This window comes from Leishmania major, chromosome 27 (genome assembly GCF_000002725.2).
Source record: "Leishmania major strain Friedlin complete genome, chromosome 27".
Lineage (NCBI taxonomy): Eukaryota > Euglenozoa > Kinetoplastea > Trypanosomatida > Trypanosomatidae > Leishmania > Leishmania major.
This window is the reverse complement of record NC_007268.2, coordinates 210,705-235,100: the sequence shown is the minus strand read 5'-3', so window position 1 is coordinate 235,100 and position 24,396 is coordinate 210,705. Positions and strand designations below refer to the sequence as shown.

The following is a 24,396-nucleotide window of genomic DNA, read 5'->3' as shown; positions in this document are numbered from 1 at the left end:
TATGTGTATATGTGTGCAAGCGTGCACTCGATGCTGGTGCCAAGGATCCGCAATGCCCGGAAGAGCGCCTTCGAACGCGCCAGCGGAGTGCAACGAGTGAGGGGAGTCAAACAGAGCCCTGCCTTGACAAGAAAAAGCCCCCCCACATGCGTCTATTTTGTCCCTGAGTTAGTCAGCTGTGTGCCTGTGTGTATGTGCGATGTGTACGTTCGTGCATGTGCGAGGTGCAGAGCGGAGCGTGAGGAAGTGCGTGGATGAGCTGCGTGGCTGCGTTACAACCGTGCGTGTTTTTGTATGCGCGCAGACGGGAGAGCGGGGTCGATGCCGTCGTGTGCGGCGACGCTGGAGTACGCACAAAAAGGCGTTCTTGAACCACGCCACAGCTGTGCGCCGTCCTCGAGAAGGCGAAGCGCCCACAAAACGAAAATGTGTCGGTCCACAAGCGCGTGAGAGAGGGAGAGAGACAGCAGTGAAGAGCTCGCATGAAATACCAGACCCCCCCCCCATCACCCACACACACACACACAAAAAGTCAACGACAGCATCGACAGAGGCAGCAGCGCAAGGGATACAGAGCTCCGCTGCGCCTTACAGAGCCCCTTGCCTCCCACACAGTCACACAAATGGGCAGGCACAGCCCATTGAGCAGCCACAGTGCGAGAGCAGGGTGGCGGAGTGTTTGTTCCGCGCCAGCGGGTCTGGCAGACGAGGCACCGAAGCAGGGTAGCAACGGCCAAAGGGAAAAAGCGATGGTGCCGCCAAGCGAGTGCGACAACAACGCGACCACACATAAAAACAACAACAACACCAACAAAAAATAAAAACGGCGGCAGCGACGGCAAGCACCACGAGGACGGGATTGCCACAGATCTCGAAGTCCGATACGCGGTGTCGACAAATTCCTCGTTGCCTGGACGTCGTGGCGGGCAGCAGCGGGCACGTCTCTTCTGTTCGTCTCCCTTTCCCGTCCCCTTTTTTCCCTTTGCCTTATGCATGTGCGGCCGATGTCCGCGTATATATACATACATATATGTGTGTACGTGTACGTGTGCAGAGAGGCCCAGTAGACGACGTGGTCGACGAAGGCAGTGGAGGAATGGCGCGCCGACGGAGAGACGGCAACACGCAAGCTAGAATAGTGAATGAGAAATGAGCAGCACTGTGTGCACATCAGAAACGACGACGAAGTTCGTTCGTTGTTCCTCTCTCTCCCCCCCGTTGCTCTGCCAGCGCAGGTGATGAGCGCATAACAACGTGACGCAGATGTCCACTCCGTGGAGAGCGGTTTGAAGCTCATTCTCTGCGTAGACGGGCTGATGCTCTTTCCATCACCTACATTGACGATCACGACCGAATCCTTTTGTTTTGCGTTCCCTTTACAGTGCTGTGGGAGGGGTCGGGTGGGCGGGGGGGGGGGGGTCGAGTCTCCAGAGGAATACCTCGAAGCATGCAAGCAGCAGCGTGGAGAGGGTGACGGAGAGCAATGTGTTCTTTTCTCTTCCTACCGAAGGTGCTCGTGCGCGGTTGAATGGGCGCAGTTGAGGCGTGGTGTGGCGTTTTCTTTGCTTCATCTATGGCGAAGAAGGGATGCCCGCCCCACAGACAAACAGAAAACAATATGTCGGCCTCTCTCGAACTCACCGATTGCCTCCTCCCCCCCCCCCTTCTCCGCCGTCTTGGCCATCACGGAGAATGGGCGACGCAGATTTAGCTCTTTCCTCCGCTGCGCCCCCACACAAGCAGAAGACAGACCCCGCGTGCGCATCCGCTGCGGCAGTGTGGCGGCGACATGAAGAAATGAGGGTGTCATGCAATAAACAGCAAACCTATGTGTGAGTCAAACAAGAATGGGCGCTCTACATCGCCCGGTAGATGCGCGTACGCGGCTGCCGACACGTAGCTTGAGAGGAAACAGGCGGCGCCGACTCCGCTTCCATGTAGGCCTCATCACCACCGCAGCACGCTTCACGTCCATGCCGCCTTCCTTTCTCGCGCACGGGCTACGCAGGAGCCTTCGCGACGTAGGCGAGCAGCGATGGCTGCATGTACCGCTCGTGTGAGAGTTTCTGTGCATCGGTCATCGTCCCCTTCACGGGCAGTGGGTCAGGTTTGCCTTCGTGGAGGTCGTTCGTCAACGCATCTTCCCTTGCCCACCCGCCTGCGTGCGCCAGATCGTCCAGCTTCGCGATATAGATCTTCTTCGCCACGTCCTCGGCGTCCACGATGAACTTCGCTGTCTCCGCCACCACCACCGCGTGCGCCGCGCCGGACATGACGTCGCCCAGCACGGTGGGGGACATGTACTGAGTGCAGGAGGTGCCAAAGAAGGCTGCATCCATGCGTGGAACCTGTCCTTCCTTGCAGTGCCGCAGAAAGCGGTCCCACTGCAGGCCCACAAAATGCACACGCACCTTCGGTAGCTCGGCGGTGTAGGAGACACCGCTCGGTGTACCAGGAGGAAGGTAGTTGTAATTGTTGGGGTCGTCCCAGGCGAAGGCGTGGTCGGCCCACGGCCACGGTAAGCCGGTCATGAGTGTGTACAGCCAGGCGCGCACGTTGTGCATGGAAACTACGCCGTTCCCATGCCTGCACGTTCCATCCGTCGTGCGTTGGCGAATGTGCGTGTTTTGCGTGAGCGCACCAAAGGAAAAAAATGGCCCATTCTTGATGTCCCCTGCGTAGACGCCGCGGCCGGCGCTGGAGAAGAAGCAGAGGGTCTTGTTGGGGACCTTGTATTCGTAGTTGAAGCCTCGTCGCGGGTTGATGTGACTGACGTCGAAGGCGACGCCGGTGTTGCGCCATGTGCGGTACTCCGGGAACTTGAGCAGGTTTGTGTACTCCGTCAAGTGAAAGACAAAGTCCCAGTCGATGATGTTGTCGCGGTTGTCGTAGCGCTCCGCCATCTCCTGCCGGACGCGCTGCTCCCACTGCTCCCTGATGTCCGCCGCGGAGGCGTCGCGGGTCCAGTGTGCCAGTTGGCTCTCCACGAAGTCGCGCTCCTTGCTCTTCATCTCCTCAAACGAGGCGATGCAGAGCAGCGGAGAACAGTCGGTTTCGAGCGCCTTGCGCAGCCGCTGCACCACGTTGCGCACCTGTGCAGCGGTTATGTCGCGCATCAGCGCGTTACCGTAGACGTCCAAAAACATAAGAACACGCTCCTCGAGCTCCTCCAGCGCAAACATGCTGTCGAGCAACCACTGGAGAAAGAAGAGGTGGCGGCAGTGCAGGCGCAGGTTCGGCTCATAGACGTAGAAGTGGTACGTCGGCTGCGGCCTCCGCTTGCCGTCGGCAGACTCGGCAGCGCGAAGAGAAGACAAGGTGCGAAGCATGTGGCGAATGTCAGATGCACCGGCAAGTAGGATGTTCACCTCGTCATTCGCTACCGCAGCGGGCGCAGAGGATGCTGTGGAAGAAGAGTAAGGTGGAGTGCAGTGAGGCTGCGATTCTGCTGACTCTCCTGGGGTGGCCTCCGCAGCCTTAGTGCTCGCCGCCTGGCGGCTCTGGATTAGTGCAATGAGGTCGTCGAGCTCAGCCTCATCTTTGCTCCTCGAGGACGGTGTCGTTTTAGTGGCAGACACGGGCGACGCCGATGGCGGCACCTCATGTCGCCGGTCCACAATTCGACCAATGACATCCTGCGACGCGCCATGCTCCGCAGAACGACGCGGTCGCTTGGCGAGCAGCGACACGAAATCAATGGCTGGTGACCAGCCCCAGCACACCTCCGTGCCGATAGAGTTCAGCAGATGCTGCTGCTCATTTCGCAGATACTTGTCGCTCATCTCAGCGACAGCGACACGGGTGCAGACACAAGCAGAGGGGCTGTCTGTGAAAATAAAGAGAGAGAGAGAGAGAACCTGTGTTGGGGTGGCAGGGCGCCGGAGCTCTGCACGCGGACAAGCGTATGCTGTGCGCGCACGCACACAAAGCCGCACGCCGTCGGAGCCGTGACTATCCTGGCGTCGAGAGAGGGAGAGAACGTCAACGCGGGAGAGGCGGGGAAAAGAGGTCGGGGGTGGAGTGGGGCGCCGAAAAGGCAACGACAAAGTGCCGTCCTCATCGGTGCTTGCGGCAAAGAAAAAAAAGTAAGAGGGGGAGAGTGCACAGCGCCTCTGCACCATGTACAACGGCCGGTCCTTCCTCAGTACCCCGCCATGAAGAGAAGCAGGGGCACCGCAAGCAACCTGCTCGCACGGTGGCGACATACGCAGAGCCAGCGACGAAGAGAGAGAGAGAGAGAGAGCTACACCCCTCCCTCCCTCATGATGTGCGCCTCTGCATAGAGGAGAGATAGTGGAGACAGCGTAGGTAGAGTGCAGCAACTGTGCACACCACAGCTAGGCACGCGCGGCACACGCACGGAGTCGCGTTTTCGGTCCCTCTCTTACACACGCGCACGTGTGTGCCTGTGGCACCTCAGCTGTGTTTTTCGTGTCTGCCTCAGTACGGTTGCCACCATCCGCGAGCCGGCAGCGTGGCCGCAGTCACCGATCCCACAACATCACCACACCGCAAAGGCCGTTCAGCGGTGAAAGGAGTCAGTCCCATAGCGATGCAAAAACAAGATCGACCATCAGCTGCGCAGCGGTGGCCCTGGAGACGCATTTCTCGGCTGCCCTTTTCTCTCTGCAGTGGTGCATCACCAGGAGCGCCTGTCATCAACCTTGTTGGGCGGCAAGGCCGGGGGCGGACCGCCGCATCTGGTGTCTCTCGTGCGGAGATGTGCCCCACGCCTTTCCTTCTCCCTTCCCTATCATCATCTCACCCTGTTCTCAACTTCGCGCACTAGCGCATGTCGTAGATGGCTGGCAGAGACGCGCTGTAGGCTACTACACTTGATGGCTGGTGCTGTGTCGGCGACCAGATGCACGTCAGCTGCAGGTCTTTTAGGGGCTTCCCCGCCTCCACAATCACCAGGGCGCTTTGATCAGCCGCGCTGCTTACTCGCATGCAACCGCCAAACTCAGACCACTGCTCGTCGTTGTACCACTTCATCTCGATGTTGTGCAGACTGACGGTGCCTTCGCAGTCGGCGGCGTAAAGGGTGAGCAGTGGAACAGACATGGAGACAACCGTGTGCACGTGCGGAAACGCAGAGCGCAGCGGCTGTGCGGTCGCGACGATGCACAGCGCCTGAAGAAAGGCGCAGAAGTAGCGGTTGCCGTCGTCCGTTACAGTGACGCGGACGATACATGCCTTGCCGGCGCGAGTGAGCACAAGTGCGTCTTGCGTCGTCGCTGCGGGGAGACTAGTGGAGTCGCTCGTTGCAGTTGCGCCATGCGTCGCATCCTCGACATACGGGAGTGCATAGAGCTGGGAAGGGACGGCGTCGCGCAGTTCGTGGTGAACCTGCCCAAGGGGAACGGCCCCCTGCACCCGCAGTACTTCCACCCTACCGGCGACCTCCGCCCCTTCCTCCCGCCTGTCCTCCAGGCGCCATATAGACACAGTTCCGTCATTGCCGCTGCTAAGGAAGCAGTACCGCAGTGTGTCGACGACAGCGCCTCGGCTCTCCAGTGGAAGCAACGCGTGCACAAACGCGCTGGCATGGCAGTTAGCAACCGTCTGCACCACGGCCCCAGCCGCGATGTCGAGCACTTTAACACCGCCATCGAAGGAGCCTGTTACAATGAAGGAGCGGTGGCCGAACAGGGATGCCGTGTTTCGCGGGCCAGAAAAGAAGACCGCCGTGATGCCCATCGCATGCGCCTTCTCGAAGCGGCGCACCAACTTGCGACTGTCAATGTTGTACACCTTCACCCACCCATCGCGATAGCCGACGGCGAGCCAGTCTGGCGCCGGCGCCGCCCTGTCCGTGGTGTCCCGCGTCATGCACAGCACTCCGTCCGAGTGCCGCAGCGGGTTACCGATGCTTTCGCCTGCCTTCACGCTAACGAACTCGACTGCGCCGCTGGCACAGCCAACTATGAGCAGCTCCTCGCTTGCACTCAACAGTGGGGCACAGCAGCACGCGGCGCGCTCACCGGCGTACGGCAACCGCCGCCGTATTTCCTTCGGCGCTGCAAGAGGGTACTGAAGAAAGGTATCGGCCCACGCGGCGTCGCCGGGCAGCACCGACTCCCGATCGCGTTTGCGCGATCTTGCTGCCACGCTCGTGGCCTCAGCCGACGACCTTGGCCCGCCGTTCGGAGGGGGCGCTACGGACGAGGAGTCGGCCTTGTGTTCACGGCTGTCCACCCCGCCGAAGTCAGCAGCGGCAGCACGGGCCAGGGCAGCCGCCAAGCGTCCGATCGGGGCCTCCGACGTGAAGCGGATCGCTGTCTTCAGTTGCTGAAGCAGAGTCGTTCTTCTGTGAAGCATTTCCGGCGTGATATGGCGGGTGGCTGCGTTGCTGAGGGTGCCCTCGCACATGGTGCGCTGCCCGTGCTCAACCATCTTTTCGAGGCGGATGTAGCGCGCTGGAGCGTCCACCTTCATGAGCTGGAAGACCGGCGCGTTCAACAGCAGCGAGCGGGCTGCCGGTGCGAGACCGTGAAGTTCCACCATCTCTTCAAGAATAACCTCGTACAGTGTTGCCTTGATCTCCTCCGGAAGCAGGAGCCCGTCCACGTACACGTGCAGCACTTCCGCCCAGCTGCCCTCCATCACTGCCTCTTCCAAGTTGCGCTCCGATGCCGCCGCAAACCCCTTCGCACTGCTCCGCTTCCCCGAGAGAGATGCCTGGGCCGCACCAGCTGGCCCGCCGGTGCCATCAGACTTCACACGAATGACGTTATACGGTACCTTCGACTCCGCTTGCAGAGCACGCAGGGCTTGCTGATAGCCGTTTTCGTCCAGGAACTCGTACACACACTGCAGCACTCGCTCATGCGGAATGACCCGAGACGAGGGCGGCACGGAAGAAAGAGACGCCATGGACGCCGCCACCTCGTTCCCTTGTCTATATATTTATGGATTCCAAGAAGTGGTCTTATCTGCTGGATGTGTGTGTGTGTGGCGACTAACTGCGGTTCCGTGCACAAGCGTGCAAGGCGTCGTCGCGCGTTCCTGTGAGGCGAGAGCGGCGGCGAACGCGACACGACGCGTGTAGAATGTCCGCCGCGACGTGGAGAAAAAAGAGCGAATGAGCGATGTGGCAGGAAGGCGAGTACGGCACCGGTGCCATTGACCATGGGGGCCAGCACGCGCGTGCGTGTGTGTGGGGGGGGGGGAGGCGGAGGCTATGGGCAGCCCATCATGATTGCACCAAGCACCCCGTGTGGCAGCAACAACTCAAGAAGACAAAGCACCCGCGAGGTGCGCCGCCAGGACACAACGCCGTCGTGGAAATACCCAGCGACATACGATTTTGTACTGCGCGTGAGTGTCCGTGGGGGTGGAGGTGGGGGTGGCCAAAGGTGGTGCGGTCGTCCACGCGGTCTTATCCGCATCGCTGGAGGACCACGGTCAGCTTTTCTTCTGTTGTTTCGTTTCCCCTTCCAGCTCGGGGCCTCGCGCGGGTGCGGCGAGCAGTACTCCACGGGAAGGGAGAGGATTGTGCGCGCCATAACAGCCAAGGCAGAATACACGCCATCCTATGTACCTCAGACTCGTCTCTGCCCAGCACCAGACCTGGTCTGTGCAGGTGCACGGATTCGGTGCGGCGTTTCGTTTCGGCGCTGCGAGCAGTGTCGCAAGCTGCGGTCAAAGGCCTCACATGGTGCAGCGGACTAATTCACTCCGAGAGAGCCTTCTCGGTGCTGTGCAATGATGCGCGCGAGCTTCGCTAGCGCCGCTGCCTCTCGCTGTGCCTGCGCACGCACCAGTTGCTCACGTCGGCGCCGCAGCGATTCACTCTTCGCCCCCAGCTTCTGGCGCACCATTGTGCGAGCCTGCGAGGTCGCCTGTGCCCACAAATCACTCTCCGTCGTGGCGGTGTCGCCTTCGATGTAGCGCCGGCGTCGTAGCACGGGGAGCATGTCGGCGGCCCACTTACGCACCATGCGCTCTTCCATCAGGCGCCTCTGCTGCGGATCACGGAACTCCTCCTCTGCCGACTCGAGCTCTGCGATCACCTCATCCGCCACGCTGCGATGGGCTCGCTTCCGGGCGCCACTCAGGAGCAGATCACTGTGGTGGACACTGCACGCCGCTTGCAGGCGCTCTGTCTTGGCACGCTCGCGCTGATGTCGGATCTGCGCCTCTGCTGCGCGCGCCTGCTTCACCCGGTGGAACTCGATCGTAGCTGCAACGGCATGCGATGTGGGGGCTAGGAAGTAGTAGTCCTGGTCCGCCGCACTGGCAACCCCAGTGTGCAGAGGCGCAGGGGTGTGTCTCAAACTCCGCCGCGACGTCGTCGTGGCTGGGGTCATCAGGTGCAGATGCGGCTTCGAAAAGTCAATGGGGGCGCGCGGCATCGTCGAGGACTCCGTGCGCATAGACGGCGACGACGACGCCGAGGAGGGGCTTCGGCGGTCTTTCGGGCGTTCCACAGCCGAGTGGTTGGCCGTTCGAGGCACACGACTCGTGGGGGCAGCCGTCACCGTCGAAGTCGATGCCAGACCAGAGAACACACTCGTGGGAGCCTCCACACTTGGACCACTACCGCCAGTATCGACTGCAGCAACGGTAGCTCGCGTCTGTACAGCGACGGCAGGTGTCGCAGCTGCGCGTGCCGTCGCGCGACGTCGCGTCGGTGCCGCTGCCACGGTCACCGGCGTCGGTGGCACGGGTGGCTCCGGCGAAGCAGCAGCGAACAACGTCGCGCTGAAGCTGTGCGCCAACGGTACATGGTCGTCCCCTTCCTCCTCCCGCAACTTCGTGCAGGCGGCGCACAAAAACGTTAGGGGCCGCTCCGCCAAGCCGAGGCAGTCAAGGTGGGCGGTGTAGACACATTGGCGCCGGTCGCAGAAAATCATACGCGCCGCATTGTGGGACTTCTGGCACACATCACACAGTACGCTATTCAGCAGCGCCTCCTCATTGGCTGCGTCGTCCTCCCCCTCCTCGTCGTAGTAGGAGGTCTCCCACGCAACATAGTTGCGCTTGCGCACCTTCGTCTCCTCCTCTTTTCCCGAGTCCGCGTGAAATGTGTAGATGCGCGTGAACCGCGCCTTGCAGTTTGGGCACACATTCGTGTTCTTAGCCCACTCTTTGATGCAATACGAGCAGAAGAGATGACCACACGAGTTGAGACGGCCCCGCGGGTTGTCGACGGGATGGATGTCGGTGAGGCAAATCCCGCAGATGTTCTCATACTTCTCCGTCGACTCCAGTGGCGCTGCCGGAGACGTTGCCGGGGCCGCGCTCGCAGTCACGCAACGCCGCTCCGGCACCTCCGGACTCGATGCAGGCGACTTAGACGGCGATGGTGAGCTCATTCGCGCTGCTCTGCCTCTTTAAGGGACAATTCCGCGGCAGGGCCAATGGCTGCTCCTCTCCCACCATCCGCAAGTTGAATGCATACACGCACCGGGTACTATCATGTGGCTGTGGTCGACAAACGCGAGCGCCAAACCTCTCCACAACGGTGCCTCGTGTCCAAGCCTGCCCGGAGGGCGAGCAAAGGCGGTGCGCAGTCTTGACACGGGAGCAGCGGTGAGGAAAACCAGCGGAGTACACGACGAGAGACGACGCCACGGCAGCGAGACCGCGCGTGCGTATCGGCTTTGTATGTGCGTGTGTGTGTGTGCGGGGGGGTGAGTGTGGGTGTGTACGAGCGTGTTTGCGGAGAGCACTGTGGAGGTTGGGGATTTGCATGATGGCGCGCGCACACAGAGAGAACAGAGGGCGAGAAGCAATCTGAAAGGAGTGGGCGGAGGCGTGCGCAAGGAAAAAAGTCGGTCGCCTTCACATGCGGGGCATGACCAGAGTGATGTGCAAGGAACCAATCCAGCGGCACGACGAGCGCCCTCATCCGCTCATCTCGACTGTGGGGTGGTTTAATGGTATGAAGACCACATACGCCATAACCGCCGCCTCACCTTCCCTTCCATTCCTCCGGCACCCCTCAACAAAACAGGCAAGGTGAACATCTAGCGCACGGGATGACTCCCAGCAGCCAAGAGATTCTTGCCCCGTCCTCCCATCCTGTGGGCCAGAGCAAACATAGCCACAAGACCAAAAAAAAAAGGAAGCGGCGTTCCTGCCTCGCCCTTGTGCAATGCGAGCGAGTAGCTGGGGTACGAGAAGGGGGTGGTCTTGCCTTTACCCTTCCGCAACGCGAGACCCTTTCTTTCCCGTTGCACAAGAACGACATGGCACGCGCTCCGGAGATGGAGAGGAGGGGGCGTCGCTACGTCGACGCAAGACAATGGGACAATGAACGACGAAAGAGTCGCGGAGGCCGCCAGGGCATCTCACCTCATCCACCGTGCAAGCGCACGAAGCGGCTCACGACACGATTAAAAACCCCTAGCACTACCAGTAGGAGACAAAGCCCTTGCATTAGACAGCATGTAAGAAGAACAAGACCTCGTATTCGGGTGTGTGCGTGTGTGTTTGTGTCTGTGTGTGTGTGTGTGTGTCTGCCTCACCCCACCCTGAGAGCAGGGCATGCACGTCTGCCAGCCACAACCGTCAGTGGATCGAGCCAGTCCGTTAGAGGTGAGGCACACGCACACGACACAATGACGGCACATCAGCGTCTCCGGTCAGGAGCAGGTAAGGCGGAAAAGACGCGCCAGAAGAGGCAGACACGAACAGGACAACACCGAGGCAGTACCGCATTGGGCAAGGTATGAAAAACGAAAGGAGGTGCACTACGCATCCTTCATAAAGGGGTGTTCCAGGATATCCGGAATCGTGGGCCGAAGCTTTGGGTTCGTGACAAGCAAGTAGGCGATGAACTCTACCGCTTTCTCGTCGTAGTCGCGCAGCCGCGTCGGCAGGGGTGCCACATGGTAAACCTTGAAGTTGCGGTCGTAGCCAGGCAACTTCGTGACACCGGGCCACGTCTGCTCGGTCGGAGTGCCGACTACGTAGAAGACCTTGTCCAGCTGGTCGCGCCAGTTCTCGCCACGAAAGAGGGAATAGCCGAGAATCATCTCCGCGACGATGCAGCCCACCGACCACACATCTGCCGCCGGCGTGTAGTGACGATCGCCGAGAATAATCTCGGGGGAGCGATACCACAAGGTCATGACCTCGTGCGTGTACGTCTGCACTGACATCTCGAACATGCGTGCCAGCCCAAAGTCGGCCAGCTTCACGTAGAACTTCGTCTCCCCATTCGTGTTGCGGTAGTTTGCCACGAGGATGTTGCCTGGCTTCAGGTCTCGATGTAGGATGCGGTTGTTGTGGCATGTCCACAACGCGTAGAGAATCTGACGCGTGAACTCCCGCACAAGGTGGAGCGGCACCGCTGTGCCATTTGTGGGCTTCTGCCCGCTGACGGGACGGTATCGCTTGATAAAGATTCGGAGGTCCTCGTCAAGTAGCTCGAAAACGAGGTAGACACGATGGTCGCTGCACACTACATCGAGAAGCTTCACCACATTGGGGTTGTCGTTGAGATCGTGTAAGAGAGTCGCCTCGCGGATAGTGGTCGCTGGCACGCCTTCTGAGAAGCCGTCTAGCCGGAGCTTCTTGATGGCATACTTGGCCCCGGTTGCTTTGTTGCGGGCCCGGAACACGATGCCGTACGTGCCCTCGCCAAGCACCTCCTCCGGCTCATACGCGGCACTCAACGCCGTGATGTCTACCAAGTCCAGCTTACCATCCAAGTCGTTCACTGACGCGGACATCGCTTGTTTTGTTTTGTGCTATTGCGTGAAAGAGTACATATATATATATATATATATATGTATGTATGTATGTATGTATGTATGTATGTGTGTGTGTGTGGCTGCGCCAGCGGTGTACTGCGAGACGCTATCGACAACGGTGGGAGCGAAGGGAGCGCGCGGAAGGTTGGGGGTGGGTTACAGGGTGCGCCGATTTCGGCAAACCAACGTTGCCCTCGGAGGTGCACACACACACACACACACACACAGACAGAAACAACGACAAAGACAACCTCCCCCCAAAACCACCAAACCGCCAACGGGTGTTACCTCTCTAATGATGCGAAAGGCGAGCGTGCGGAACACAGCGCTAGGAGAACACGCAAGTAGATACAGGGGTGCGTATAGACGCAGCTTACCCTATGCGCTACTCTTCGTTTTCCGTCTTGTAAGCTACGTGCCTGGAGGGAAGCAGACCTCGCGCACAACCTTGCGCATAGTTGCAGGCAAACCGTCAGGTTAACGAAAAAAAAAGCAGCGAGAGGCCGGAGGCATGTGAGGAAGCGGCGGCCACTGAAATGATGGAGCGGAGCGCGCTGCCGGGCGGGCACGGATGACACTTTTTCACCGATGCCCCCCTCCCCCCCCCACACACACAGACGCGCGCACACAAAAGTCAGTGCATAGGAGACCCGTGCCTGTCTGTCGGCAACTGTATTGTAACGAACACCGCAAAATGCACCCTCGACAGCGGTGGTGCGATCCGTCCTGTGGCTCGCACAGGATGCGGGCAAGCATCCGCCGCGCCTCTCCATCATTCTACACTTGACTTCTATGGTGCTGCACTCCGTTTTTTTTTTTCGTTCTGCTCGCCCTTTTCGGCACTATTTTAAGGTCCCATTCCCAGGCAACACGAGGAGCATCACGCTCCCTGCTTGAAGGTCTCGCACATCCGCTCGAGCAACGCAGTGCAGACACGAACTTCCGAAGGCAGGAAACAAGAAAAAGAGGTGGCAGGGCCGGGCGGAGCAGGTGGTAGTGGTGTTGATGGTGGTGGGGCTACGTCAAGATCGAGCGCAAGCAAAAAAAAAAAGAACTAGCAGCGTGGCTACTCCCTGCAAGCAGCTAAACACACGCACCCGCCTTCCAACCCTCTCCACCAAAAAGAGAACGCGCCACAATTGTTGCACAGAATGTGTTCGAGTTATCGTGCCCCTCCCCCTCCATCTCTCGCCCGCACGGTCTACGCTACCTCACTTGAAATTTCTATGACGGAGTGTTCTCCAGGGCGGCAATCATGCGTGCGAGCATCGCGGCCAGCTGCAGCGGGGTGCCCACACCCTCCGCGATGCGCATCGTTGTCTCGCCCACGATTTTTAGCACTTCCAGCTGCTGCAACTCACTGCGAAAAAGGCGCGCGTGTGTCTGAGCGACCTTGAAAAAGGTCGCGATCACGTCGACAGGGGCGTAGCCGCGGTTGAGCAGGCGATTCATCTCCCGGTGCGCCTCCTCAATGTTGCGCTTCGTGACGCACGCCGTGATGACGTTCTCGACGAGCAGCGGATGCGGCTGATCGCACACCTTGAAAACATTGTCAGCGTTCACAAGTCCGTAGCCGGTGTGTGTGGCCTGGAGGGCATTCAGTGCCTGCCGCAGGTCGCCCTCGGCGAGGTACAGGAGCGCCTCTAGTCCGTCATCGGTGTAGGAAACGTTCTCGTGCTGGATGACGTACACCAGCCGCTTCAAGATGTCGGCATCGCTAAGCTTCTTGAATCGGACGACAGCGCAGCGGGACTGGATGGGCTCGATTATCCTGCTGCTATTGTTGCACGCAAAGGCGAACCGCGTCGTGCTGCTGTGCAGTTCCATGGTGCGACGCAACGCCTGCTGCGCTGCTGGGGTCATGCTATCCGCCTCATCCAGCAGTACAATCTTGTGGAGGTGCACCACGTGGTCGTCCTTGGCGACGCCCTCGCCTGTTGAGAAGAACTTCTTGGGTAGCGTCTTCTTTGTCTGGGCAAACAGCTTGATCTTCTCACGTACCACGTCCAATCCGCGGTCGTCGCTGGCATTCAGCTCGAGTACCGCGTCCTTGAGGATATCCTTCATGGCTCCACCCGGCGACGCCCCTGCACTTCCGGTGTCGGTGCTCTGAAGCAACAGGTCGCGCGCGAGGCAGAGCATACTTGTCGTCTTACCGGTGCCGGGAGGTCCACAGAGAAGCAGGTTAGGCAAGTTGCCCTGTTTCGCGATCACTTGCAGACGCGAAATGGCCTCCGTGTTACCGACGATGTCCACCACCGTCTGCGGGCGGTACTTCTCCACCCACGGCGTGTCGACGGTGGACATGGCGGCGCGCCGATTCTTCAGAGAGAGGAAGAGAAAGGGTGGTTTGCAGCGGTGCAGTAAGGCAGAGATCACAGAGAACCCCCAGCGTATCTCTAAAGTTCCCTTGGCGTGTGTCAAGTATCCCAGCGCAGTGGCAGCACCGTCGAAGGCATCCAGTGATGCGACGCCTCGGTATCCGCGTGTACGCTTGCGACGAGGAGTGGGCGTGCTTGTGGGAACAAAACACGTCGTTATGTGCGTGAGCCGGCCCGCTGGGTGGACAATAACAACAAAAACAGGCCCCTCCCACTTTTTTTTTCGATGGGTTGCCCGCAATGTTCTCTGGGCTCTGTGTGTTTGACCGAGGTGGTCGCCGATGCGCAGTGGTGGTCGCGGAGGCAGCACGAAGGAGGGTGGGGGCACTAGCCCAAAGGACAAGAATGAGCGAGAAGAAATGAGGGATCAGGGAGGCGAGAGCACAACATACAAGCGATGCCAGAGCACTGCTCCATTTTGCATGCCTTTCATGCGCGTTCACGCGCGCGAGCGCGCGTTGTTCGCATGTCGGTTGCCCTGGGAGACTGGAGGGCCAACGCAGAGGGAAGGACAACGAGTGAAAAGAGAAGGAATACACAGAGAACGGGCCCCGCACACACACGCATACCCAGTTGCAACCCACGCACACGACAACACCACCCGCACCTGTCAAGCCACAGAAGAGAAGGGGAGGCATGAGTGGCGTGCGATGCACGATGCGCAGAGAGGCGAAAGAGACACTGGCAGTGCCACAGTTTATTCGAAACATGAATTCTGGGCACAAACCAACGCGACGGGATACGCGCGCGCACACATACATACAAGCATGAACACATTCAAACATACACATAGGCACACTTATGCACATACACTCCAAAACATTAAAGTACGCCATGCCGCGCACGTACGCGAACTTGAACAGGTACGCATAGTAGCCGAAGTGACACGGAGTCACAAGTCACTGCAGGTCTGACTGTAGTCTGAAGCTGCTGCTACATCACGGCGGAGAGAAAGAGAAGCAGGGACGAAGGTAGTTCCTCTGGCCGGCCACACGGCATGTGAGAGGAAGAGAGGCGCCCATTCCCGGAGGCAGTAGAAGAAAAAACACAGATGAATAAACTGGCGATCGTTGCCGGACTCAACCACAATGCGACAGCGATGATACTCTAGAATACAAAGTTAAAGAAACTGAGAAGTCGCCACAACCGACCCAGGCAAGCAGGCACAGCCTACAGATATCGAAACACACACACACACAGACACATGTCGAGCAGTATCCTCCCGCTTCGCTGCCTGTGTATGTGTGTGTAACCGGGCCCTCTCACATCGAAGGAGGGCGCAAACCCAAAGAATGGACGGATGAGATTGGAGGCAAACGAAGATGGTGGGAAAAAAAAAAAGGGATCGCAACCAAGACGGGGAGAGCCGACGAAAATGCCACGGCTGAAAGAGAATCGGCTTGCATACGCACACAGAGGGACATGCACTCGCACACATATACCCGTGCAGGCGGAGGGCACAGAAAAGGGGTTCGTGTCGATCGACTGCTCAATCAGAGAAGACCGTCAAAACGCTAGCAATGAGGGAGACACCGCACGAGATGACGAAGAAGGTAAAGCCATACCACAAGTTCCACTCCTGCGTCTTGAGAGCCGGGGTTGAGCACCAACCGTGGAGATAGAGGTTGAGGGTGAGGCCAAACGTGACGGCCGCGGCGGCCGCCGCTAAGAAAAAGTATACAACTAGCGGGAACTTGACGACGGCAGAAAACAAGAACAGAAACATCGACATGACGAAGTTCGCCGCACCTAGGACACACGTAACAACAGCGATCCCCTCCGCAGCCTGAATGAGCATGTTGCCCTGGAAGCAGGTGAAGTAGTCGTCACGCAAGTCGATGGAGGCGTTGGCCCCCGATGAGCCATACGTGAGCTTCCACAGCGTCATTTTGCTGTTGGCGGGTGGCCCACTAACCAGCACGCCAAAACGCTCCAGCATTGCTTTATCCGTTTCGATGTTGAAGGTGGGGCTTTGGACACTGGCATTCAAGAGCTTGACAGCCCTCCCGATGCTGGCCGGCATCTCAAAGAAGGGGGTAAAGACGCCGAGCACAGCGAGCGCCAGCGCGATAGTCGCGCATAGCAGCACACATGTGCGGGTGATCGTATAGCACTGCATCTTTTCACGACCTCTCTAAAGAAGGATGGAAAATGTGTGCAGCACGTATGTGGGAATGGAGTGATGGGCTGCTGGAGCTCCTGTTCAGAGAGAGGGAGAGACAGCGCCGTACTGAGGGAAGCGTGGTGGCAGTGTTTCCTCGCCGGCACAGAACTTGTCATGTGCGCGTCCGTGTGTGTGAGTGGGTATGGTCGAAGCAAACGGAACGGCGCATGCGTTCATGAAGGCGCGTGTCATGTGGCTTGGGGCAGCGCATGTGAGCGTGGGGGGGTCAAGAGGAAAACACGCGGGCATGCCAAGCACACGGGAGGCAGGAGGACGTAAAGCCGTGGAGGAAGGGGTGAAGGATGGTGTAGTAGGCGAGCAACGAAATGCGAGAGGACGCTACAAGGCGAGTCGAGGCCTCGCGCTGGCACTGGTTCTCTCTCCGTCGCGAACCAACTCGCCTTCTCCGGTTACCGTCCTCGGGGCGACATCACAATGCACCAAGAACAAAAAAGCAAAAGCCGAACTTGTTGGGTCCCTCGCAGTCCCATGTCTGCCACTCGAGGTGACCTGTACATGTTCATGCTGTGCCGTTCTGCACACGCTGCACAGACACATGAGCAGAGACGCGCGGCGGCGTGGAGAGAAAAACAAAGAGACCGGCGGGCCGCCAGTAGCAGCGCAATGCGGAACCTGCTTTGGCTCTTTTCCTTACGCCTCGCTTCGTGTGGTTGGTGCAATTCACGAGCCCGACGAGACGTGAGCGGGATGTGTTTGATGAAACACTCGAAAAGCTGCGCAGCATCATGCACTCAGAATCGTACACACCACTCACACACATATGGCTCCGTGCTTCTTCACGCAGGAGAGGGTAGGGGTGGGGCTCAAAATGCGCGCACTCGTTGAGCCTCTGTGCGTCGAAGCAGGGCAATGCGAGCAGATACCGGAAACAGGAACACGCTGCGGTCGAAGTCTTCGGTGCCTTCGATGTCACGGCGGTGAATGTCCTCCTCTTGCAGCACCGCTCGAAGTCGTGCCTGGATGCGACGCAGCTCTAGCGACGGTAACATGGCAGTGGTCGTCGACGATCCTGCGAGTATGCCAGCTGCCGCACTGGTGCTGCCTCCCGAGACCTTTCCACGAGGTGTTCCGCGTTCTAACGCGTCGCCCCACTCGGTCTTCGTGTTGTCACGGTGATACAGCGGATCCTGCTCGGACAAAGATACCGCACCGCTCGTCGTGCTCATATCCTTGATGGGTGAGATGTTCGGTGTGTCGCGGGACAGACGCGGCGTGTGCAACTCCTCTGCAACGCGGTGACGGACGCCGTTGCCAAGAACGGCCCCCTCCACCGTCGCCTCGGCGCCAGCGCGAGAGTAACGCGTCGGGGTAAGCGTCCGTACCCCGGTGTGAAAGGCGTATGCTGAAAGCGAGTTCGTCGCGTGCACCCGCGTCAGCGGTTGGTTCACTGTGTCGGCTGCCGCCACTGTCGCCGCTTGCGATCTGGAGGCGGGCGGGGACGGCGGGCACGCCGGCGACGGCGCGGGGAGGACTGTTGCAAGTGGTAGCACCGGCCTCCGTGGCGTTGAGCCGGCCTCGCCGTCACCTTTAGGGGCGGCTTTTTTCTCGCCATGGTGGGCAGAAAAAACCTCGGCTGCCGCCGTCCAGCGCCGCACGCGGGAGAGCATCTCGCTGCGGTACAACTCTGCGCGCCCATCCTCCTCAGCGTCCTCCAGGTGCCGGCGGGTATTGTGCTCGTGGCACACCACCGCCTCGTAGGCCTGCTGCCGCAGAGCACGCACTGTTTGCATCCACGGCGACGCCCCTTCCATGATGGCGCGCTCCAGACCACTATCCCGAGCCTTCTCCAGCGCATCGCACACCGCTGGGTACGCTGCGCGAGCGCTGTTCGAGCTGCTGGCGACCTCCTCTGAGGGTTCACTGCAAACGGCGCGTCTGCCGTAGCTGGTGGGGCCGTCACCACTGCTGCTGCAGTACGCCGACCGCGCATGGCGTCCAGTGACGGGCGACACGCAATCGTCCTCCAGCTCAAAGCGACGGGGACACTCGGGCGGGTCACGGTGGTTCCGCTCACGCCCGGAGGGATTCAGCATGAATTTAGCGGCACCAGCACGCTGCGGTGTTGTAGTCGCTCTCCCAAGCGTGCGCCGTCGCGTCTCGCGTATGAGGTCCTCGCGCTTCTGAACAAGGGCTAAGATAGTGCGGTCCTCGAGGAAGGGCGAGCACTCCGTCAGAAAATCGTCCACCTCCTGTGCGCTCGTCGAGTCCAGCAGCTGCACGGCTAATCTCTGCGCCTCGATGATTTCGCGCCGCAGCGACTCGGCGTTGCACAGGTCAGTGTACATGCACAGCTGCACCTCATCCGGTGCGCCACGGGCCTTGACGAGGGCTTCGAATATGCCACGCTCGCTCAGCTCCTTGCACGCCTCCCGCAGTGGCTCCACATAGACCTTGCATGCATTCATGTGAACGAGATACATGTTCTTGGCCCGGGCGATCAGACAGCCCAGAGGAGAGGAGGGCGTCTTTCGAGAGTAGGCGGACACGTGGATTGCGTCCTCGGCGGCCGTGATGGCCTGCTCCAGCTCGACAATGTCGCCCTTCTCCAACGCATCCTGCAACGCGGCTGTGACGGTTGAAGACTGCATGTCGAGAATAAAAGTGCGAAACGCGCGAAACTACGATACGAGTAAGATCAACGGTGTGACAGAGGACAAAGCGAAAGTTTCGTTGACACACGTAGAGACACAGACGCACGCGGATGTCTAGTACTCGAAAAGGGAAGGCGCTGAAGATGCTGAGCGCTGTGGATATGTTTGAAGGTGTGAAGTCATCGTCAACTCTCTCACATCAGTACGCCGTGCCTCTCACAGAAAGCTTCGTGTTAGGAGGCGGGGGAAGGAAGGACGGAGCGAGCGAGCGAGCGAGCGAGAGAGAGAGAGAGAGATACGTCTTCGAGGGCCGCTCGTGACTTGCTGCAAATATTTGGCGTCCGTTCGCCTGCTTCTTGCACTTTCGCGTTCGTTTTCTTGGTTTGTTTTTTTGCGTTGCTGCTGTTGTTTTGGCCTCTCGCGAACACAGAGGCGGGAGGCACGCGCCACAGACGCTCTGGAAACGACCAGACCCACCCCAGCAGGGCACAGTCACAAACGTCTGCGCGCAGACGTGAGCGAGCGCACGCTGCAGGCGGAAGCACGGAAAGCAGCACGCAATAGGAGGGCAGTAAGAGGCGCTGTAACAGGAGCGTATGCCGGCACAAAAACATGGAGGAGGCGAGAAGAACAACGGCAAGAGAAAGCGGCGCCGCGGCAGTGGGGCTTGTCCCTCTTCCGCACACACACACACACACATGATCGCAAGTCTAACAAAGGACAAATGAGTGTTCGGCAAGTGGTACATCCCGGGGAGACGAAAGAGGAAGCCGTGAAGCCGAACGCGATAAACAAGACGCAGGACAGACACTTCCTCGCACACAAGCGAGATAAGAAAAAAAAAAAAGAAAGCGTCGCGCCGGCCAGTCAGGTCCTCCACCTCTCGGTCGCGTTTGCGTGCGTGCGCGGGAGATCACCACACCTGTCCATCAGTGATGACGTCCTCGCCGAGACCAGGCGCGCGCCTCATCCGAGTGCGGCAGTCAAGCGAGCTCCCTCCAGACCACACACAGGCAAATTCGTACATCCTATAAACATGAAAAAGTAGATCAAGAGGCAAAGAAAAAGGGATCGTTCACGAGAAGAAAGACGTGACGAGGGAGACAAACAGAGACGGCACGAGTTGCCGTGGTGGCAGCAACAGCAGCAGAAGCAACCGCAGGTGGAGCGGGGCGCCGTAGCCCACAGATCCGTAGGGCAAGAGGCACGCATATAGAAGAGTGCACTCCGAAAGAAGGGCGACAAGGAGGACCCCAGGGCTACCCCTGTGCGCGTGTGCGATGTGGGAGGCGAGAAGCGCAGAGAGATCGGCGAGAGCTTTCTAAGCTATCACAGGCTCCTCCGCCGCTGGAGCCGCTGCTGCACGACTCTTTTCCAGCTGGGAGGCGTTAAGCCGAACTACGTCCCGAATGAGCTCGTCGACAAGCGCGCGGGCCTTTGCCTTCTTGGCCAGCTCCCTGTCGACCTCGGCCATCAGCCACGGGAAGAAGTCCAGCTCCACCTCGTTTAGCACGCGGTCTGCAAACCACCCTTCATCCTGCAGTCGCGAAAAGACACGGTTCTCCATGTTGCTCATGCACACCTTGGCAAACTGCCTCGCCTGCAGCTTCTCACGGGTCTCTTTCTCACGCTGAATGCGCTCCATCTCCTGCTTCTTGCGGCGCTCCTTTTCTTCAAACTTGCGACGCTCCTCCGCCTCGAGCTTCTGGGTCTCCAGCAGCTCCTCCTTTCGGCGCTGCTCGAACTCGATTTGCTGCTGGCGCAGCAGCTCCAGTTCCTCCTCCTGCATCACCTCGAGCATCGCCTGTTCCAACGTCTTGCCCACGAGCACCTCAAGAATCGGCTCCACGGCCTCGTCGAAGCGAAACAAGTCCCCCTCATGGATTTGTGTCTCCGCATCGCGGCCGGACTTGATCGGGACGTACTTGGGAGTCACTGGTCTGTCCATGAGCGGGTCCGTCTGTGTCTCCTGCACCTGCTGATCCACCTTGTCCGTTAGCTCCTCCAAGTACTCGTCGGTTTGGATTTGTGTGTTGTACCGGCCTTCGCCCGGGTCGGGGGTTGCCATATGTCGCCGGGCCGCCTCCAGCTGCTTGCGACGTTTGATGGAGGCGGCGCGCTGCGATGCTTGCTTGCGCCGCTGGGTGTCGATCATCTCGCGCCTCTCTATCTCAGCTCGCGCAGCGATCGACATGATCGGGCTAGCGTACGTGTTGCCGCGATAGACTCGACGGTCGTACATGATGTTTCCATACCGCTGCGAGCCGCTGTGCGTGTATCGGCTTGCATTGCGACTGCTGGACGGGTCACGGTACTTGGGCTCCTGAAAGCCTTGTGGTGGTTGCCGAAAGGTGTACGCCGCCGCCGTCACCTCCGAGTCCGCCACCTGTTGCTGCATGATGGATAGGCGCACAGAAGGCAGAAGGAAAGACCCTAGCCTCTGCACGTGCGTGCCGGTGTGCCGATGGCTATGGAGTCGGGTGTGATGGCGTGGGTATCTCGGGGGAGGGGGAGAGGTCGAGAGAAGAGGCGTGATGTAAAGGGGAAGCACCCCGTACAAAAACGAAACAAAAAAGAAACAGAAAAGAGCCAGTCAGTGCTGCTAGCTGATGCGCAACAGGACCACCCCACAACGGGTGAGAAACGCCTGGGCGCGGTGAGAGGAAACGATTGATGGGGGGAGCGGATGTTGAGTGCCCCCGGCTGAAGATGTTGCTGGGTGCGCGGATGCGCCCGACCGCGACGCTCCCAGATTCTCTGAATAAAAGCAGAAAGACAGGCAAAGAGAAGACTACAGTACACGCGATGAAGTGTGCGGCAGTGCTGGCGTTTTCGCGCGTACGCTGTGGTCCTTCTCTGTGCGTGTGGAGCAGGATTTCTCTGGGTGCATGTGTTGAGTAACGCGTGACAGCGGAGGTGTCCAGGCAGCATAGGGAGTGGGGTGTGAGACAGAGGAGGAAAAAGCGATAGAAGGAAAGAAAAGGGCCGACCAATATCAATATGGTTGCCGAGGTAGACTAGCATGGTCGCTGAGTGATGCTGCGATATGCGGAGAGGTGCACGACATCCTTACAAAGCCAGCTACTTGTCCGCGAGCAATGCTGTTTGCCACCAGGGTTTCGGTTTCGACTCTCGCTGTTTCGTTCCCACTTCTTCTGCACAATGGCTACATTAGCAAGGCCCTAGATCACTCGCGTTCTCTACAAGAAAAGTGTAAGGGTGGCGAGATTGGGGGGGGGGGTACACGAGGAGTGGTGGCGGCAGAGTATAAAAAGCCCACTGCACTTCCCCTCAGGTGAAGCGAGGTGTTTTGCCGTTTTCTTTGCTGGGGGCAGGTTGTTCTTGTTAAAGCGAGAGAAGTAGGCCGTGTAGAAATACAAAGACTCTCTGTACATCAGATACTCGTACGTGCTACCGATGAAATATCAGGAACACAAGAGCGCTTACATAGACCCTAGTGGGGGGAGCGAGTGATGGTGCTGGGGGGAGGGGCATCAATCACAGAAACAAAACAAAGACCTCACAACACCGGCAGCGAATTGCCGTGTGCCCGCATGCCACCAAAACAGCGGCATGAAAGACAGACTATATCCATAGAAGAAAGCATCTACACACCCGGCAGCCAAGCACGCGCAGTGTGCGTGCTGTGTGGACAAGAGGGATAGTTGCGGTAAACAAGCGGCAACGCCGGACAAACAATATAGGAGGAGCAAAGAAGATGCCAAACAACAAGACCAAGAAAAGAAAACGCTCAGAGAACGGGAAGCATACACATATACACACGCGCCCACATATGAACACGCACCGACGCACGAGCGCGCAGTGTCTTCACAAAAAGGCAGAAAAAAAAAAAGAAAACGTCGAAGCTCACTGCAGAAAGTAAAACAAGAGACGTAAATAGCTGTCGAGATAGGAAGGGAGAGAGAGACGGGCGGAGCGTCGACATGTGCACACTCTCATTAGGAGAACCGGCCGAGCTCGTGCGTGCGCCTCAGATGATCATGCACTCCCTCATCGACATGAAAAAGCAGACGCGCCTTCTCGCCTTTCGTGCAATTTCGCTCCGTCTTCAACATGGTTGAGGGTGGCGAGACGGCATGCCCTCATGCGCGTGTGTGTTTGCAGGCACGGTGCATCCTCCAGTACGGCGATCGGCGAAAGTTTCGGAGGACAAAAAAACTCAATGCCTTTCTGTTTTCGCAGGCCATCGCTCCTCGGTTGCAACAACGATTGTCATTGTCGCCAAACACCAGCCCTGCACACATAGATTCACGGTAAAGTCGGAGACGCAATTCATGCTCCCCCACCCCTCGCCTCTCGCTCAGCGCGGCGCAACGTCGAGCTTCGCAGCGAAGATAAAGATAGGCGAAGTGGAGCGCGTGCACCTGATGAAGCTTTGATGGAAGCAAAGAACATGCTTCTCAGTACCTATCCAGGCGATCACGTATAGCCCAGGAGCGACAAGACAGAGTAACACGGTGAGGGAAATCCAAAGACAGCAACAAAACGCTGTCCGCATGAAGTCACTCTCCTCAAACGCCGTGCAGCGGTACAGCAGGCCTCTATGTTGTTGCTGTTGCATTCTACATTAGACGAACATAAACAGGCGTCGACGGGCAAGCGTCTCCATCTCCCACGAGGGTTCACGCGCAGGCACGTCACACAACATACAGAACAGCACGGCCCGCTTCGTCCCGCTAACTGAAGCTCTCGGCAGAAGGTCACGACAAGAAACAATCGAGGCGTACGCATCGAGTAAGGCAGAGCCGCACTAACAAAGCACTGCACCTCCTCCTCTTGCCTGCCTGCCATTCTCGATGTTGTGCCGCCCCGTTAGCCCATGCCAACTGCCACATACACGCACGTGCCTTTCCATCGCTTTTCGTCTCCCTTTCTCGTTTACAATATCCGTGTCTCGCCTCCCTCCCCCCCGTCATCGCCCCCGGGGCGCTGCTCTATCCGTGCACCCTCTTCCTGTCCTTGGCGCATGCCCACACGGACTAACGAACGCAGACACACACAGCGCCAGGACAATCGAAACACTCCCCCTGGCACCGACGGAATGCTGTAGATTGATGAGTGGGTAGAGGTGTTCCTAGACGAGGAACCGCGGCGCGGGGATCGAGAAGAACAGCTAGCACAACAAACCGCCTAAAAAACATGAACGCAAGACAGGAGACAGCCGAGGCACCTCCACGCATGCGCCTACACGGATTCACAGGAAAAAGAAAGGGGCACCTGCAGAACGTTACGCACAGCGAAGTGGTCCGCATAAATAGGTTCGTCCTTCGGTGGACCAGGGCACCTTGGCCTGGTACGAGACGTGCGACGTAGACCTCATCCGGCAACGCACGGGAAGTGGTGAACGAACATGAGAGGGAGGAGTCATCTTCGCAAGAACGGGGCAAGGTTATGTGCGAGAGGCGTCACACACAAACAAGGAGACGGCGCAGCCATCGAAAGCCGCTGTCAGCTGTGTCTGTCTCCTCCTCTCCCCCTCTCCTCCTCGCGTGTGCCTGTCTCGCTCGTGACCC

General features: G+C 58.9%; 8 protein-coding genes across 8 annotated transcripts; all 8 read right to left on the bottom strand.

Moving 5' to 3' along the window:
* Positions 1–2,000: 2,000 nt before the first annotated feature.
* LMJF_27_0590 (conserved hypothetical protein) lies at positions 2,001–3,782 on the bottom strand (the record flags this gene model as incomplete). The annotated part of the gene is made up of 1 exon (XM_003721817.1): positions 2,001–3,782. One exon carries the CDS (start codon positions 3,780–3,782, stop codon positions 2,001–2,003), a length of 1,782 nt encoding a protein of 593 aa, XP_003721865.1.
* Positions 3,783–4,785: 1,003 nt separating this feature from the next.
* LMJF_27_0580 (conserved hypothetical protein) lies at positions 4,786–6,876 on the bottom strand (the record flags this gene model as incomplete). Its single annotated transcript, XM_003721816.1, has 1 exon — positions 4,786–6,876. One exon carries the CDS (start codon positions 6,874–6,876, stop codon positions 4,786–4,788), a length of 2,091 nt encoding a protein of 696 aa, XP_003721864.1.
* A 794-nt stretch (positions 6,877–7,670) lies between these two features.
* Positions 7,671–9,320, bottom strand: LMJF_27_0570 (conserved hypothetical protein; the record flags this gene model as incomplete). The annotated part of the gene is made up of 1 exon (XM_003721815.1): positions 7,671–9,320. The coding sequence occupies one exon, from the start codon at positions 9,318–9,320 to the stop codon at positions 7,671–7,673; it is 1,650 nt and encodes a 549-aa protein (XP_003721863.1).
* Positions 9,321–10,700: 1,380 nt separating this feature from the next.
* LMJF_27_0560 (putative protein kinase) lies at positions 10,701–11,684 on the bottom strand (the record flags this gene model as incomplete). Its single annotated transcript, XM_003721814.1, has 1 exon — positions 10,701–11,684. The coding sequence occupies one exon, from the start codon at positions 11,682–11,684 to the stop codon at positions 10,701–10,703; it is 984 nt and encodes a 327-aa protein (XP_003721862.1).
* Positions 11,685–12,929: 1,245 nt separating this feature from the next.
* On the bottom strand, positions 12,930–14,012 carry LMJF_27_0550 (putative replication factor C, subunit 4; the record flags this gene model as incomplete). The annotated part of the gene is made up of 1 exon (XM_003721813.1): positions 12,930–14,012. One exon carries the CDS (start codon positions 14,010–14,012, stop codon positions 12,930–12,932), a length of 1,083 nt encoding a protein of 360 aa, XP_003721861.1.
* Positions 14,013–15,575: 1,563 nt separating this feature from the next.
* LMJF_27_0540 (conserved hypothetical protein) lies at positions 15,576–16,205 on the bottom strand (the record flags this gene model as incomplete). The annotated part of the gene is made up of 1 exon (XM_003721812.1): positions 15,576–16,205. The coding sequence occupies one exon, from the start codon at positions 16,203–16,205 to the stop codon at positions 15,576–15,578; it is 630 nt and encodes a 209-aa protein (XP_003721860.1).
* Positions 16,206–17,074: 869 nt separating this feature from the next.
* Positions 17,075–18,859, bottom strand: LMJF_27_0530 (conserved hypothetical protein; the record flags this gene model as incomplete). The annotated part of the gene is made up of 1 exon (XM_003721811.1): positions 17,075–18,859. The coding sequence occupies one exon, from the start codon at positions 18,857–18,859 to the stop codon at positions 17,075–17,077; it is 1,785 nt and encodes a 594-aa protein (XP_003721859.1).
* A 1,324-nt stretch (positions 18,860–20,183) lies between these two features.
* LMJF_27_0520 (putative radial spoke protein 3) lies at positions 20,184–21,260 on the bottom strand (the record flags this gene model as incomplete). The annotated part of the gene is made up of 1 exon (XM_003721810.1): positions 20,184–21,260. One exon carries the CDS (start codon positions 21,258–21,260, stop codon positions 20,184–20,186), a length of 1,077 nt encoding a protein of 358 aa, XP_003721858.1.
* Between the last annotated feature and the right edge of the window lie 3,136 nt (positions 21,261–24,396).